Raw genomic sequence first — 19,437 nt, 5'->3', positions numbered from 1 at the left:
GGATCCAGCTTATATACGTTATTTTATTTACCAAAAAAATATCTTGACCTGTCCATATGTTTCTTGTTATTAAATGGTATTTGGAGCTATCCATTTGTTATATTTTTCATATTTATTCGAGCTTTCACTTTTATGCACATGTCTACAATCGTAAACACTCGGTATGTATACATGATAAATAGATCCGTTTTGTTATGGTGTTGGACTTTTTACCCTCCAATGATCAGCAATCGCTAGACAAAATAGTTCTCCGAAATAATGTCAGCCTTTCATGCCATTTCAACTTTACAATCATTAAAAAAGTAATAATCGGAATCATTTTGATATCCATTGGATAGAAACTGGTCTTTATCCAGATTTACGAAGATTTTGATAATCGGACATTAGTAATACGGTTATACCCACGCGGTGCGTATGAATCTTTGTTTACAAAGTTATAGCAGCAGAGTCTGTAACTGTATCATTACTAATTAACTTCACTGTTATTGTACTTAATATGATGAAAACTGCATATGCAATATAAGATGTCAACTCGGCCAATACAGATTTTTTTTCCGTATTGGCCGAGTTCTGATCCGGCCAAAACAGGATTTCGGAGCGTCTCTAGTTTTTAGATCGTAAGTCACGATAAACTCAAACTGAAAGAAAAAAGTTGTTTGTACGACGCAGTTTTTATTTACTCACCATAAACAAGCTGAAACGTTCAGTATGGCATATATTTTAGGTTAAAGACGGTCCCATTCATTTGAAAAGCATTTTGAAAGTAGACGATGGAATTATTTCAGGTTTGGGGAACGAGTAAATTATCACAAAGTTCATTTCTTGACGACCTCATAATTTCATCATGTCGATGGTACAAATCAATTTTTACTGTTTACTTTCGCTTCTCATGTTTTGTAAACGGTCTTTTATTTTTAAACCCGAACCAGGCATATGCATTCTGTAATTGCGCAAATCTTCGTTCTTTGGTCAATTGGCTTATGGATAGTTGTATCAATTTCAACTCTTACATTATTTTTTTTTAAATATATTTGCATTACACATGCAATGGCAGTACCTTTCCAATTACTATTTATGTGTTGTGTCTAAATTAAAGTTGTAACACTTTATAGTGACTGGAAAGGGTAGAAAAATTTATCAGATGAGAAAAGGCTGAAGATACATGGAAACGGCACCAAATCATTAGATATTGCATCTTATAAAAAGAAACTGAGATTTGGATACTTCCACTTCAAGGTAAAAATGTTTATCTCTTGTGAAATGAAATAAAAAAATATTGTAACACTGTAGTTAATTAATAAAGATACTATTACATGTATTTCTGTATTGGCCTTATTGTTGGTCCTCGGCCAGCAGTATTGGCCTTCGGCTTCGCCTCAGACCAATACACCAAGACATGGACCAATAACAAGGACAATACAGAAATACTTACGCAATAATATTATAGAATGACAGTATGGTTCAATAGCGGGAATCAGCCCCTCAACTACTTTTTACATAAATATTAACTTCTGGCTTCATATCCTTGTTCGTCTTGTCTGGAGATCTTGTTGTAGTTCCAGTTAGGCAAGCATTTTAGAGACGTATCCCGTCCATCCTCTCTTGACTTGTAATTTCTGGTGATAGATTTTGCCGCTTGGCGTTGTATCCTTTCAAGCTTTTTTTTTTTTTTTGTTACCGTGTAGGGTCCCATACTATGGCTCCATATTAAATTGTAAGATCCATTCCTAAAGGTCTAGATCATTGTTCTAATCTGACACAAATTTCAATAACTGGAATGCTACCCAAGTTGAATATATGGTGACCTACTAGAACAGCATTATCACTATTGAAATTGTGTTTAATACCATGATTGTTCAATGTCATTAACTTAAATGGAGACAGACATTTGACCTGAAAGGTGGTGTGGGAGTGCAAAATCAAAAACTAACTGACTATGATATATGGTTAAAGAATGAATATCAATTACATGGGTCAACATGGTCAAGGGCAGAGTTGTTATGAAATAACAATATGGCAGAGAAGTGGTTTCAAGTTTCATATAAAGCGACCAGCTGACTGACATGAAATAAAAAATCAAAGGAGTATCCCTATTTGTCTAATCTTCAAGGTGAAATAAAACTAGTAAAACAATATTATACTATTGTCTAAATCTACAGAAATAATTTGCTTCAAGTAACAGAATTAACTAGGTCACTAGTAACTTATTTAATGAGTATGTGGGGTATAAGAGCTTGATAACAACAGGCTCTTCATAATCATTTGGTTTGAAAAGGATACTAGTAGTCTATATTCTTGATTTAGAAAAATGTAATTGCAAGACAAAAATCACATTACTTAGAATACTTTAGATCATTCAGGTAGTCTTTATTTATATGTACAAAAGAACAGCCAGTAGTCATTGGATATTGTAGATCATTCAAATAGTATTGACCTATTTATTAGTACAAAAGAACAGCCAGTAGTCATTGGCTATTGTAGATCATTCGGGTAGTCTTGACCTATTTATTTATAGAAAAAAACAGCCAGTAGTCATTGGATACTGTAGATCATTCAGGTAGTCTTGACCTATACATTTGTACTAAAAAAACAGCCAGTTGTCATCTTCACATAACACACACATATACGAATATCTATTATATGCTTACGAGACATGTTGGAATGTTAAACTAATTACGGTATGTGAAAATCAAGACTTGCATAAAAAAGATCACAATATTAGAGACAGTGGCGTCATTTTTCCTCAGAGCTTTCAGCTCTTTGATTCTGTATAGTAATTTAGAGAAGTGGGAGAGCTGACAAGACTCCCTTGTGGTACTGCCAGATTCCCCTTGGTAGTTTGTCACAATACCTGACATATTCCCACATATCATTCCATTAATAGCCTTCATAATCAAACAGTGATGAAATATTGTTTGTGCGTCAGCATGAAAAGTCATTCTTCTTATTAGTTTTGGGAATATAAAAAATAATTGGTTACCATGGAAGCATGACATGTGCAGAAAACGCAAAAAAATAGATAGAATTGTATATGTTTATATAATTGTTTGATTAGAATACCGGTTAGTTAATATCAGATATCGGCAGAATACTATATCAGTGTTAATCAGTTGTCTTATCAAATACATGTAAATACTTCTAAGATATTTATAAAATGATTTGTGTTAAAATTAGAAAAGAATGTATCAGATTAATTTCACTATAGTTCATAGATCTTAATTTGGCTCTGTTTGTTATGTTACACACTTCCACAATGAAATAGGAAAAGTGCTTTAATTTCTGTAGTATTTGAAAGTTTATTTTACTAGAATTTCCTCCTTAAACCTGGAGACATTTTTAAATTACTGTGGATCATCTTTATTCGTGGGTAACAATTTTTTCGTGGATTGAGGAATCATTGTATTTTTGTGGATATTTGATTTCATGGTTCTGCGGAAGTTTGCATACAAGCCTATATAGAATATGTACTTCGACAAGTTTGTTGAACATTTAAATTTGTTGTTCACCTTTACCTATGAATCCACAAAAACTGGTATCCTACAAATAATAATGAATCCACAGTAGGACATAACCTGAATCTCCCTGAAGTTGATAGCATCTTAGCAATTTCTATAGTAACTCAGCAGTTTCTAACACATCACTTCTCAAATCCCATAATGTCCTTAGACTGAGATGCTCAAACAGCCTTAGCAGAGCACTGATTTTGATCTATGCTACAAAGACTGATTTTGTCTACATCCATAATTCTGCCAGAGTCACAGTGATGACACTCCTAAAGTTTTAAATTTTTTTTAACATAAAATCCCTGATGAATTTCTTTGTATATGCTTCTAATACTTAAACTTGGACTGCTTTTATGTAAATTTACATTTTTCTTTATTTTAGAACACAAGCTTATTTCACTTAAATGTGAATTGAAACAAGATAGAGAGGAAGCTGATTGAAATTGAATTGCTTCAATCAGCTGATAGCTTCATTTATCTTGAACTTAGTAAATTAAGAAGAGCACATTAGACAAATTGGAATGTTAATAATGAGGGTAGGAATGGGGCTCCCCACATGATAATTAACAGTAAATTTGTAATGTGCTGTCTATGACAGTAGCGGTATGTAATGTTCTCTGGTCTTTATCTGTTTGTTTGTAGTCTTCACAATAAACTTTTGAATCTTCAGGCCCGAGCTGAATTTTTTACGAAAATTTTGATTAAGATTCTTTTGGCCTGTAGATATGATTTTTACAGACCCTACAGCATTTTACATTTTAGGCTGGTGGGCCTGTGGTTGAGCGTGAAGACTGTGTTTGTCTGTCCTGTATCAGGATAAAGATTTTGGTTACAGTAATTTACCTTTAAGTTGTGGACACATCAACTTGAAACTTAATACCAATGTGCATTTAATATGATGTGAACTTATTAAAATACTTGCAAAATTAGGGTTTAAACCTAGATTTTATGGTTCAATTAACATGCAAATGTGACAGTGAGAGCAGGATAAGGTGTACTATGGACAAATATTTTTGTTTTTAAATAATGTGAAGGACAAGCATTTTACTTTGAGGCTAACAGTAGCTCCAAAAATACAATGTGATGAATAACAATTAAATTTTTAGGCTTATTTGATGCTAACGGGCATTTGACAGTTGATAATGGCCATTTCTACCCTCATGTATACATGCAATAGTCAGTAGTTAAATTGTTTATCAGAATCAGATACATCCTTATAATTAACATCCCACCTGTTATAAAACCACAGAGAACTAGTGTTTAAATACACCCTTCTTATAATATAAACTTAATTTGAATATTTGGACGTAAAAGAAATTTCTGTTGGACTCTACTTACCTGAGTAGTTAGCTTGTTATAACAAGATATTGAACTTTTTTTAGATGTTTTGATCAGTTCATGTATAGGTAGGATAATTCTAGGACTAATAATGTATTAGACTTCTTGAGAACTCCGTTAAAAACTGAAAACAGTTTGCTTTCAGTTAAGTTTTTACTAATATATTAGAAATGTATGTCAGAAACGTGTTTATAAGAATTGACTTAATACTTTTTTCATTAATGTAAAACACCCAAATGTTTCTTATAAATACAATGGCAGTGTGATGCTAACCAACTCAGCATCAGATGCACACATCAAAAACAGATGGTATTTTAATATCAAGATAATATTAATGTCATGATTAAGGAATAAGTTCTCTGTGATGAGGTCGCCTGTGTTTCTTTAAAGTCTATGGAAGATTCTCCTTAATTTTGTGCTATACAGATGTGATAGTAAAAGTGTATTACATAATCTGAAATTCTTAACAAATGCATTATTTTGAATGAGTGCATTCCAATTTATGAAGCAGTTAAATCTAAAGTGCTCTTTGTTTTAATTGGTCTTCATGTCTGGATTGTAAACAAATTCCATTACAGAAAAGGAAAACAAAATTGGTTTTTGAAGGGTTTTGTTCTGGTGGATAGTACAAGCTATATGAGAAAATCTGTGTTTTAGGAAGAGTCTGATTGGTAGTAGTTGATGACTTTTTACTCCTAGAATACATTTCTATGGATGATTGCCATTGGACATTGTATTGATTTTTGCTGTATTGTTGACAGTTTAACTCTTACAGTTTAATCAGCCTTTGACAAGAATTTGAATATTTCATGTAGATTGTGAACCAAACAAAAATCATATGTATAAGCTTAGGAATAAATTTAACAGCGGTTGAATAGTTATTTTGTCATTTTCAGGATAAAGACAGTAGTTACATTCTACCATTACATATTATATGACACAAATTCTGATATAAAGGTCATTAATTCATTACTGGGCAGTCTGTGAGAGTTAATGAGTATATTTTGGTGATAATAGATCAATGTTGTGTTACAATTAGTATAATCCTCATCAAGCTGCTTAGCTGATACTTTTGTTTTGATAAGATATGGAAGTGTTTGCAAGGATTTATACACGACTATCATGACTATAGGATACATCATTTGTTTTTGGTGTAGATATCTTTGTTGTGCAGTTGTGTGTGCAGTACATTCATACATTCAGTGTATCAAGGGAATTAATTAATAACATATTTTTTGGATTTAGATAAAAGGATACCAGATGATAAATACACAGTTTACCAGCTGTGTTGGAAAGTCTTCAATGAAATTTCTTAAGTTCTAGGTAAATGAATTAATCAAATGTGATGATATAAAATTGCTTTTCTGAAGAAATATTCAAATGATAGAGAAAGACAGCATTCTTAATGTAAATAAATGCACTGTTGATGTGAACATTGAGCATGATTTAATGAGGATTAATTAAAAATAAAAGTTATAAAGATGTCATGGTTATCCTCCTTTTCACCATTAGATGTCAGAAAAAGGCCCCCAACTCCAGAATTTCCTGTCTCACCTTCAGACTTTGATGAACAGGAAATAGAGGCCAAAAAGAACAACACAATGACAATGCCAAGGTCACCAACAAAAAGCCATAGGGCTGGTATATTCCGAGGTAGATCTGCTACACCCGATCGTGGAAGGGCTCCAAGTCCTGTAACCATTCCGACTGTTCCAAACCAACAAAATATGCATAGTGTTCCACCTTCACCACGGACTGTACGGATGGTCAAGGTTCTCCCTGATAGTCCACAACTTGGCAGAAGTACTGGTAGACCACCAACACCAGATGAATCAGTAGTACAGGACTTGTCATGGTTACAACATTTTATCATATGGAATGAAAGGCAAGAAATTTGTTTGGCATGTTTATGGCATGTTTTGTAACCTTTGGCTTGGACTAAGTTTTTAAACTTTGTGAGACACCACCATTTCTGATACAGATACCTAACATTTTTCCATTTTATATGTCTGATATTGTGCTTTCCTAGTCAAGTCCCCATTTCTAAATGGTCCTTACTCCTATCGCGCTATTTTACTCTCATCCATCTTTCTCTACTTCTATGATTCCAAATTTTAGGACTGTGTAAACTGTTTTATGCTCTGAAAAAAAATGTGAGTAATATTCCACATTTGCTATGTGATCTGTCTTTCCATCTGTCTGACTGTCAAAAACAAACAGTTTTCATGCCATGTAGCAGTATGTTATATTCCATTTTCACTGTTTATGTAATTATTGTTTGAAACTAAGTCCCCTTAAATTGTCTCAAATTAATACCATTCTAAACTAATTCCTGTTCAATTGTCCCAAATTAATAGAATTGATGGTTTTAACTCTCTAAGTGATACATGTAGTAACATAAGCTTGCTGTGAACAATGGGACCATATAATTTTGTTTATTACTATATTCATGATTTTTGCATGATTTTTCAAAGTTACTGCTTTAATTGTCTGAAAATGTTAGAATTGGTGGATTCTGTGTGCTAGCTTTACTTTGTATACAGTAAACGTGTAGCAAGTATTATTTTCTATATTTCACTTTTATTATTCAACAGTTATGCCCCATGAAAAATTTCATATTTCTGTTTTGGCAGCACTCGTTGGCCTTTAACATTTTTCATTTTTGCACCACCAAGTAAAAAACTGATTTATTATTCAGCATGCAGATTTGTAAAATTATAAGTTACAGACCCTGTTTGTGTTATAATCGGTTTGACACATTTTTTGACAAATTTCCAGTCCTTTTGAAGTTTCATTAAAGTTGTACTGTCCACATTTTTTAGCCATTGCCTGTAAATATTTATATATATTGCCATATATATGGAGCTATAGGTGGATAAAGATGAATTACATAATAAGTTTGGAATTTATTAAAAAATGTATCATTACTGGACTTTAGAATCTCATTTGGCTTTTGGATGTTGCTGGAAGTTAGTCATACTTGATAGTTAAGTAGGTCGGACAATGTAATTGTGGTAGCTTAATACTACCCACAATATAGTTTTGAGGTAGTAGAGCTAAACAAGCTGTTTCGTGTTAAAGATGATTTCTTGTCAAAAGTTTAGCTTCCATATGTCATATATATGTCAGTTAACATTGACCTCATTTACTTTTTTCAATGACTTCATGAATTCAGTGTTGATTTCTGATATTTTTTAGATCTTTTTATTTACCAGTGTTTGTTCTAAGAAATCATCTAAATATGTTCCAAATGGATTTGTAAACTCTGCTCAAAGTTTTGCTAGTCTCTTTTGGATCTTTGTATTAGGTATCCTGACCTTAACTTCATCCCCTATGGTTCATTAATCAATGTTACAAGTAAGCTGATTTTTTGTGTGTGTTTTTCACAGGGTCCTTCACAATTTGTTGTTCAATTATTTGTTTATTGATTAAATTTTGTTAAAGGTAAAGAAGAATTGTCTATCTATCAGGAGGTACCAGACTTATACCTCTTATACACCTAGTGGCATTATGTTTTTCGGTCTGTGCGTCCGTTCGTCCGTCCGTCCCGCTTCAGGTTAAAAGTTTTTGGTCAAGTTAGTTTTTGATGAAGTTGAAGTCCAATCAACTTGAAACTTAGTACACATGGTGCCTATGATATGATCTTTCTAAATTTAATGCCAAATTAGAGTTTTCACCCCAATTTCACGGTCCACTGAACATAGAAAATGATAGTGCGAGTGGGGTGTCCCTCTTCAGGTTAAAGTTTTTGGTCAAGGTAGTTTTTGATGAAGTTTAAGTCCAATCAACTTGAAACTTAGTACACATGTTCCCTATGATATGATCTTTCTAATTTAATGCCAAATTAGAGTTTTGATCCCAATTTCTCGGTCCACTGAACGTAGAAAATGATAGTGTGAGTGGGGCATACGTGTACTATGGACACATTCTTGTTCATAATTAAGATAGATTTTGCAGTATTTCAAATTAGATTAGAATTATTGTATTTAGTCTTTACCTCCAATGTGAAGTATGCATGCATGTGTGTCAGTGGTCAACTGACCTTGACCTAATTTTCATATTTTCATTGATTCACAATAATAAGTTAATGGTGTAAGTAATAAGTCAGTTGTATTTGGTCTGAATAAATGAAATGTGATGAACTGTACATGTCAATCTTACTGGGGTCACCTGACTATGACCTCAATCGACTTTCGTGACCTTTGTGATGATGAATGGCAACTGTTCTAAAATTAGGTCCTTATACATTTTTACCAACATATAGAGTGATTATGATACATTGCACCTGTATAAAATGAAATAGAGTAGGGGGATTACCATAAAAGATATAGATTTGATGTTGTGTCAGATATTTGGTTGTCCCTGTTGATATATGACAGATTTAGTATTTTTTAGTTTTCCATATGATGTAAGTGCTAGCCCATCCATTTTTGAAGTCTGTCTTCTTTTGAATATTTTTGTTAACCTTTGTTTGTTTTGTTAATGAATATTGATTGATATATAATACATCAGTTATGGATGTTATACATTTCTGTATGTCAACTGTTGTCTTGGAATAAAAGTTAATATGATAGAACATGATTCCAGTACAAGTTCAAAACTGTCTTACAAAAAGCATTTATGTAAATTCAACAGACAAAATGAATTATTTTGCAAAAATCTAGTTCCTTTCCATGATAATTTCCACCATTTCATCAAGTCCTTCATGAAAACTTCAGAGGATGGGTATACTGACCTAAATTTCAAACATTGCTATGAATATGATGAAGTATGCCTGCCTTGATTGTAGAAGATGCTGGCTTTGTGGTATTGTGAGAGTCTCTGTTAAACACAAAGCATTTAAGATTTATTTAAAAACTGGGTGTTATTTGTTTTCTCGTTGACTGTTACCTTGCACCTTAAAAACTCGGCTCAGTGTATAGATCTAGTACAGAACTTGTATCACATCAAGATGTTCTCATCCTACCAAATAGATTCATTTAGTTATTCATAGGACTGTATTATACAAAATTATTTATAAATCAATGGGTTCCTAATCCTAGTATGGCTACCTTATTTTTTTCTTAGCTTACAGTATAATCTTTGATAATACTAATTTCTAATACTAAAGGTGAAAGTTTCCTGTATAAAATACTGTGTAACTTATCCTAACAATCCCATCTACAATTAATATCCTGTTAAAGTCTGCATTCTTGCAAAGAAAAAATTAAAATGATTGTAGTAAAGATAATATACAACAGGAAGTACATCAAAGTCAATAGAATGCTGGCTGTTAAATTAACAGGACAAGATCTTACAACTTAATAAAAACAGTCATTTAAACATTCTATGTTGTATACATCCTTTAGATTTAATATCAAACTATCAGAAGTTTCTGCTGCCATTTTCTTTTCTGTGCCAGAATAACTTCAGTGATTAACTTTATCAATGAGATAGAAATATCTCTTCTTATCTGAAAACAAAAACTCAGAATCAATTTTATGGAATTGGTTGAAGTATGGCGGAGTGTTTAGAAAATGTGTATGTTTTAATTTATTAGTTTATATTTTAAGGTTTTATATTGTTAATATTTCATGAAGCGGTTGATCATGTTGATGGCGATGGTTACACGTTGGCATTAATTTGTTAAAGAATAAACGCATGCTGTGCTTTGCAGGTCTGGATCACAAATAATGGGTGTATCTGATGTTTACATCTGATTTCAGATCAAAAAGTTGTGTATTTCAATGATTTATGATTGTTTGAAAGAAGTATGTTTATCTGTTTCATCAAGAAGTTTTTTGCATGGGCTGTTATGGTTAAAGTCATTATGTAATGTATGAATTGTCACAAATTACTTTATTTTTATGTTTTCAAGCCATTTCACATGTTTCATGCCAATCACTTGAACACGCAGATACAAAAAATGAATTATATAATATTCTATAAAAGCAACCAAATATCACCGTAGATATATTTAATGTTGGAGAAAATCATAAAACAAACAGGAAAATGTGCACTGGACAGTTTTTGCCTTATTTTATTGTGCAATATCTTTTTGTGATACAGTCAGCATTATTGTTACAGAAATCACAGAATGGCAGTCAGCATTGTCCTACATTCCTACATGCCTTCATGTGAGTGGGGATTACATGCTTTTGGGATGTGGGATATAGGGGGGAAAAAGTGGGATATTGGAAAAAGAAGGGGGGAAATTGTGAGGTGAGAAAAATTACATAAAAGCCGGATTTGGGAAATGAGCATCCCCTTGTCACCCCCTCATGTGACGTAAAGAAATGCATTAACTATTGCCTGAAGTAGAATTTCTTTATTGTTTTGTGTGTTAAATGAAGGGAGATAACTGTTGGAGCCATCCTGGTTCACTCTGTTTTGTATGTGTAAAATGTAGGGAGATAACTGTTGGAGCCATCCTGGTTCACTCTGTTTTGTATGTGTTAAATAAATAATTGTTGGAGCCATTCTGGTTCACTCTGTTTTGTGTGTGTTAAATGAAGGAAGATAACTGTTGGAGCCATGGTTCACTCTGTTTTGTATGTGTTAAATAAAGGGAGATAACTGTTAGAGCCATCCTGGTTCACTCTGTTTTGTATGTGTTAAATAAATAATTGTTAGAGCCATTCTGTTTCACTCTGTTTTGTATGTGTTGAATAAAGGGAGATAACTGTTAGAGCCATCCTGGTTCACTCTGTTTTGTATGTGTTAAATGAAGGGAGATAACTATTAGAGCCATCCTTGTTCACTCTGTTTTGTATGTGTAAAATGAAGGGAGATCACTGTTAGAGCCATCCTTGTTCACTCTGTTTTGTATGTGTAAAAATGAAGGGAGATAACTGTTGGAGCCATCCTCGTTCACTCTGTTTTGTATGTGTTAAATGAAGGGAGATGACTGTTGGAGCCATCCTGGTTCACTCTGTTTTGTATGTGTTTAATGAAAAGAGATAACTGTTAGAGCCATCCTGGTTCACTCTGTTTTGTATGTGTTAAATGAAGGGAAATAACTGTTAGAGCTATTCTGGTTCACTCTGTTTTGTATTTGTTAAATGAAGGTTTTATGCTAAACAAAGGGAGGTAACTGTTACATTCATCCTTGTACACTTTGTTTTGTATGTGTTGAATGAAGGGAGATAATTATATATCCTGGTTCTGCTAAATGAAGGGAGATAACTGTAAGATCCATCCTGGTAAACTTTTGAATGAAAAATGTTCACCACTGTTCATGCAGATAGCCTGCCAGTGCATGTTCATGAACAATTGCTATGTTAACATTGTTACATTATTTATAACAAATTATTATGTACCAAGTAGTCAGAAAATAATTTAGAAGTCCCGGAGAGAAAACAGGTGTCAAAACTTAGGTATCAGAAGGTAAACTAAGTTCAGATCAATTATATCCAATGTCCTTAACAGATACGCCAGAGAGAAATCAAAACTATAGGTGCTTTGTTAAAATTAGTGTATTTGCACTATATTAGATGATGGTTAAAACTCTGTCCATAACATGTATGATTAATACTTCTCTCCTCCCATAGGTTTGACTTATTGCATGGCATTGTGTATTTTATTTTTCTATGAACAATGAAAAATGTAACTTAAACAATACTAGATTCCTTTACCTTAACCAGAAGTTGCATAAGGCCTCCACGAAAATACTAGATTGCTTGTGAATAAAGATTATGTATGCAATTGGAGTAAAGATCTAACATTTATTATCAGAACCATTGAGATCATTTACACTCAACCTAAATAATATTTTTTAAATTTTTCCATTTAATGCTTGCTGCGCATCCTGAAAGTTGACTTGTTCAATGACTTTTTTTTACCATGAAAATACACTGACACTCAATTAGAAAAGACATTGTTTGAGTAAAGTTCACAGCATTTATTGGTTATTATGGTCCATAAGTTAATGGGATTAATTAATTATTGAAAAATATTTAATTGGATTGTAGTGTAAAGTATGACCATTTGTGTATACGGTCATGGGTAAATAAGTTAAAATTGTTTACCAGTTTATTTACAATTGATTGTTTTTATTGTAAATTTAGTTAGACATCAATATTAAAGATCTGTAATTGAATTTCATTGATGTAACTATAATGTTTTCTTGTTTGCTGGAGGGGTCAGAACTGCCAATAAACACATTTGATAAAATACTTTTTGATTGACAGAGAAGTTCTTCAACTGTGACAGAACTTATCAATCAAGTAAGAAAAAAAGGTTATGTCCCAACATTACAGGGGAGTTAATCAGGAGAAATTATCCTTAAACGCTTAAATCAGGATAAGCTACTTTAATATAAGAAGATTATTGAAGTTGTGATAAAATTTGAATGTTGATGTTTATGTGACCTTGTCTTGGAAGAAAAATGCTGGAAATTAATTGCAGGTAATCCTTTGATGTCCTCCAGGTAAACATATGTCATGTATCACTTTTTGGTAATTAGCAAGTTTATTTGCGGTCATTCTAATGTCATGCATTTGTAACAATATGGACGAACTGGTCACATTTTGCTGTTTTTAGCACTGTTTAATTGTATTTTCTAGCCTTCCTAGTTGTTGATATTTCTGTTGTCACATTTGAAAACATCATAATGCTTTTTGGATAATATGTAGTAAGAAAATTGATGTATAAATAGTGTAGATAGGATTTATACATGATCAGGGAATTAGAATTCCTACAAAAGCTGCTTGATAAGATTGAACAATTTAGTGCAGAAAGTTAGATAAAGCATATTTTCACATTTAGAATATTATTCATCAGCAAGAAATCAATATTGGGATATTAAATGGTGCTATGAATTAGGAACAACTTCAGCTTACATATTCCATAAAAAGGATAATATTATTAAGGAGTACAAAAAGTTACCAAACAAAAGACAACATCCCATCTGACATCGAACAGAATCAATGAAGTCGGATATGGCGTATATTTTGACACCAAGCTCCGTTGATTCCACGACCTTTGCTGGAGACGACTTTGCGGATGATGATGTTTTTGAAGAGCACTTGATAGTGCGGAGAGAGTAAGGAGAAAATTACTTATCTGTTGTTTTAGAAATATTTTTTCTTTGATGGTTTTATGAATGATTGATTGTTTTGCCGCTATTATGGGTTGTTAATTGTATTGGAGGAAAATATGTTAAGAGCAGAAGGTATTTTTGTGATCGGTAAATTAGTTGGTATTTTTTTGGAAGCCAGCAGTAGATGTAATACTGAAGGATTTATGGTTCTCATTGTTTGTTTTATCAGGATAATTACGCACAGTGCTTGATTGTTGTAATACATGTTTAAGTTTCTTAGCCGTAGAGGATCTTTTTCCAAGAAATGGTTTGTATCTTTTACAATAGTGCATGAAATAATTGCTTTTTTAACAACATATACATGTGTGTACTATTGCATATTTATTTTTAAATCTACATAAAATGTATTATTTTAATTATTAATTCATATTTAGCATATACAATGATGTAATGTAATACTGTATATTTATTTTTTATTATTTTTTATTTTTGTGTGAAAATGTGGTTTCTTTCAGTCAATAGTTTTTATCAAGGGTGTGTAATCATGATGTTGAGTAACGTATTTTTGAATGTTGAGAATTTTTATTAACCACAGATAGAGGAGTGAATTTTTTCCTATCTGCTGATACAATCTTTTAAGCAAGAATGCTATGAAGCTGTCTTAGAACTCAGATAATAGAAGGAAAAATATATTGATAATTTGCTATACTTGTGCAGACACATGGGCAAATAAATTATATGAGTGTTTGCCCACAGAATAGTTCATCTGTAACTTTGGTTTTTTAATGCTTTATGAAAAATGTCCAGAGTGCATCAGCATACAAATGTGTACAAAGTCTGTATTTTGTTTTCAAGTTACATAAATGAAAGTTAAATCCATTAGAATAATCGTAAAAACAGATATTTTTTTCTATTTTCAGGGAGCAGCCCATCTTTTCTACCAAAGCCCATGTGTTTCAGATAGACCCAGAAACCAAAAAGAACTGGATCCCTGCCAGTAAGAATGCTGTCAGTGTCTCATATTATTATGATTCTACAAGAAGTACATACAGAATTATCAGTGTTGATGGATCTAAGGTAATTTTTCAATGATTTGTGGATGTTTAGTCAAGGAAAGTAATTGTTGAAAATCAAGAAACAGAAACACTTTTGACAAATGTGTTTTAGCAAACCATGAAATTCTTGGGAGAAAAATTGGCATACTTGAGCCATCAATTGTATATGTGATAACCCATTTTCTTGCAACTGGTCAGATAGGTGAAAATTTTATCAAGAGCTATTGAAACAGTTATATATTTTTTTAAATTAGAGTGCTTACCGGTAGGTGAAAGCATGAATCAGATGACTAACCTTACATTTGACATAACAGACATTTCATGAATGTTCAGGAAAAAAGAAACAAATAAATGAATTGAAAAGGTTGTGGATAATGGATCAAATATTATTTGGAGGGTAAACAATTTTTACTGTCACAGGGAAAATGAGGGTGTGTTGATTATTTATGAATTCATGTCTTTTTTTTTGTACTGGACCAACACCCTTTTTTTTGTCTTTTTTAAATTCAAACATATAAGTGCTAAGACAGAAAATCCTGATCATGGCAACATATAAGGCTGACAATCCTTCTCATGGCTATATCTTAATCATGAATACATTTTTGCTGACAATCCTAATCATGGCTGCATCTTGGGCAGACAATGTAATCATGACTATGTTAAGGCTGACAGTCCTAATCATGACTATGTTTAAGGCTGACAGTCCTAATCTTGACTATGTTAAAGACTGACAATCTTAATCATGACTATATTTAAGGATGACAATCTTAATCATGACTTTAAGTCTTACAATCTTAATCATGACTATGTTCAAGGTTTACAGTCCTAATTAATCATGACTATGTTTAAGGCTGACAGTCCTAATCATGACTATGTTTAAGGCTGACAGTCCTAATCATGACTATGTTTAAGGCTGACAATCTTAATCATGACTATGTTTAAGTCTTCCAATCTTAATCATGACTATGTTTAAGGCTTACAATCCTAATCATGACTATGTTTTAGGCTGACAATCTTAATCATAGCTACATCATATCCTGATCATTTTATTATGGCTAGATATCTAGCTGACAATTTTAATCTTTGCTACATTTAAAGTTGATTATCCTTATATGGCTACATTTTAGGCTGAAAGTCCAATTGATGGCTACATATCATACTGACAATTCTATTTATGACTACATCTTTGACTTTAAATCCTAATCATGGCTACATCATATTCGAACAGTCTTTATCAAGGCTTTATCTAAAGTGAAGATTCTAATCATGGCCAAATCTTAGATTAACAATTTTAGTCTTGGTTACATCTTAGACTTACAATCCTAAACATGGCTGCATCTTTGGTTGATAGTTATAATCTTAGAAGCAATTAATGCTGAACATCAAAAAATATTTTAACATCCTCTGCTGACAGTCCTAATCATGACATTGATTATCAATAATTATCATGACAACAATAAGATGAACAGTACAAGGACCTACAGTAATCCTTTGTTGTATATCTTCCTTGACAGCAAACCATTATTCCTGTAATTCAGGATATATTACATGTAGGTTTGAAATATTGTGGACTTATATTCCAGAAATTTTATGGAGCAATAACAATGGCACAAATAGAAAAAAAATTGCAGACAAATTATAAGAAAGCCATCGACTTGTATATTAATGTAGACTTTTCTACTGGTTTTGTTATAAGGAAAGAAAAACATCAAAGAGCAGTTAAAAAGCACAAGCTATTATTATGTTTTACATGTTGTAAAAAAGCAAGGCAATTACATTACCAATCAGTCAGTGTGTTTTGCTAATTAAATGCTCCAATAAAACTATATGTTTTAGAACCAAATCCTACAAAAATGATTGAACAAACTTAGTGGTTATTGTCTTGTTTTATCATATGTATAATTAAAACAGGATAATAATAAATATCTGGCTTTACTTCTGGTTGGTTTATCAATAAAACATATTAATTAAAACTAATGAAGTGTTTGAATTCTATATCTGAAATTATTTGTGTTCCATCAAAAGTGCATTAATGGTAATGAACTTCTATTATTATTAAAACAGTATGATACGTCTGGGTATATAAGTAAACTTAGAAATATTTATGATGCTACTGAGAATACAAATAAGCATAGAAATATTGATAGCTGCCCTTTATTGATAATTTGTTCAGCTTTGTGACCTGATGAGCTGTTCAAAGGCTTCTGATAGAGAAGCCATAACTAGAAAGTCATAAAGACACTTTGGTGCCTTGAATGTGTCTCTCTACTGATATAAAGATATCTGACTGTAATGTTCTTATTACATTATAAAATCCATCCTAACAGCAGTCTTAAGTGAGTGTTTAATGTTATTTTAATGACATCAGTTAATTAAAACATCATAGTTATCTATATTTTCATCAAAGATCATAATTGTATTAACAGTTATCTACCTTTTTATCAAGGATCCATAATTATTAATGTCATTATCAAAGCAAATGTATACTACTGTCTGAAGGGGATAAAGGTGCTGTGTCATTCTGTTGTATTTTATGATATACAAGGCAGGATCTACATACATAACATGCATTTTTGAACTCTCTGATACAATTACGCTGCCATTGAAATTGTCTGAAAGGTCCAGGAAGCAACAGATTGAGCTTTAAGACATAAACCCCTTTATATGCCCCACCAATTTCATAGTCCACTGAACATAGAAAATGATAGTGCGAGGGGGGCATCCGTGTACTATAGACACATTCAGTTTCTTTTTTATGTCCCCAGTCACTGTTATTCTCCTGCTTATTAAACAATGGTAAATAGTGACTGATGTGCAAGTTCACAAGTTATTGAGATTACATTTGTCCATTCACACTTTGTATCCACAACTCCCCATAACGGGTTCCAAACAAAACAAAACTTTGCTATATACAAAAATTTAGTTCTTTTAAAAGACTATACATCCAGCTAGCCCAACCAACAGACATTTAAGTAGATTTATCTGGCCATTTATTAACATATGGGATACATTGTTATCAGTAGCAGCACCTTGCAGCACTGTGTGGGTATCATTTTACTTTCAGATAATGAACATACATTTTGGGGTTTGTTTTTTGTCTACCCTAAGTTTTCATGTCCCGCCATGGCAGAGGGGGCATTAAGTGTACCCTTGTCCATCTGTACATAGGTACATCCCAAAATTAGTTTCCGTTCTCCAACTAAGATTGCCTCAACCAAATTGTATGAAACTTATACACAATGCTTATTACCATAAAACACGGATCAAGTTCGAGTTCGGGTGGTGTCAATTTTACAGTTCTCTAGTTATGTCCCTTTAAGAACATGCACTTGTATGAAATATCTTAAAAATGTGGTCACCACAAACATGATTGTAGAACTATTCAATCTGCCCACAAGAGAGTCATTAAATGCTAAATTAATTCTGGTCCACATTTTTATTCTGACAATTACATACGGAGTATATATTCTTCTAGTTGATACCATATTCCATAGCTTGCATTTCCTATCATGTTTTTCTTGATAGAGGGTAGCTGCTTACAAGGAAGCTATTGAACAAAAAATGGTAAAAAAATATTGTGATTCAAAAAGTGTAGAGTTTATAAAGTTTTTAGTCTGAGCTCTGAAACATTTAGTGAGCTATAGCCTTATAATAGGATGTTTGGGTGCATTTATTGACATAAGTGGACTTGTGTTGTTGGTTTGCTGTTTCATTTACATTTACTACAGATATATCAAGCTATTTTCATCTACAAAAGTATAACAAGTTCTCAAGATTATATAATTCAAAGCAAGGCATGAGGTTAACACTAAATATAATTTGTTCAATATCTTACAGGCAATCATCAACAGTACTATCACACCTGGAATGACCTTTACCAAAACATCCCAGAAGTTTGGCCAGTGGTCAGATCCAAGGGCAAATACAGTCTATGGACTTGGATTTACATCAGAAGCAGATTTGGCAAAGGTAAGTTCTACTTTTATGTTAAATCGGTTTATTTTGAGGGTCTTGCGTGATGAATAGTACCTCCCACCCTGTAAATCTTCTGCACTTTGCAGCATATGTTAAATTGAAAAGAAGTCTAACCTGTTATATACTTTGGATTCATCTATTTTCATGAGTACCAATTGTCATGGATTGAGGCAAAATTGTATTTTTGGTTATATATTGTATTTGATTTCATGTTCATGACCTTCAGTTTGCATGTAAGCCTACAGAAAATTTGTTTGCATTAAACATTTGATTTTGTGGTTCTCCTATACCCAAAAAAATCCAAAAAAAATGGTATCTCAAGAATAATAATGAATCCTCAGTACCCTTAAAAATGAACTGGAAATGAGGCCCTAAAGGAGAAAAGAACAAGAAATGATAAAAAAAAAAGATACACAAGTAAAACTAGAACAATATCATATATCTAGAGGACAAAACAAAACAGATATTCAAACTGTTATGATGTAGATAGTAAGTACTTGTGAGCTAGTACTGTGATATATACAGCTTCTTCCTGGTAAGAAAGTCA

The 19,437-nt window shown here is 32.4% G+C and overlaps 1 protein-coding gene across 6 annotated transcripts in view; it reads left to right on the top strand.

Annotated features, from left to right (window-relative positions):
- The window catches only part of LOC127734576 (homer protein homolog 2-like), a 59,101-nt gene that overhangs the window by 24,104 nt on the left and 15,560 nt on the right, over positions 1 to 19,437 (top strand). For all 6 annotated transcript variants that reach the window (XM_052244520.1, XM_052244518.1, XM_052244517.1 and 3 more), the window contains 2 exons: positions 14,781 to 14,937; positions 18,753 to 18,884. In XM_052244520.1, the coding sequence (XP_052100480.1) occupies positions 14,781 to 14,937; positions 18,753 to 18,884 (289 nt within the window). The remainder of the gene's footprint in view (positions 1 to 14,780; positions 14,938 to 18,752; positions 18,885 to 19,437) is intronic.

Source organism: Mytilus californianus, unplaced genomic scaffold, assembly GCF_021869535.1.
Source record: "Mytilus californianus isolate M0D057914Y unplaced genomic scaffold, xbMytCali1.0.p SCAF_3, whole genome shotgun sequence".
NCBI classification, from domain to species: Eukaryota; Metazoa; Mollusca; class Bivalvia; order Mytilida; family Mytilidae; genus Mytilus; species Mytilus californianus.
This window is presented reverse-complemented; position numbering and strand designations above follow the sequence as displayed.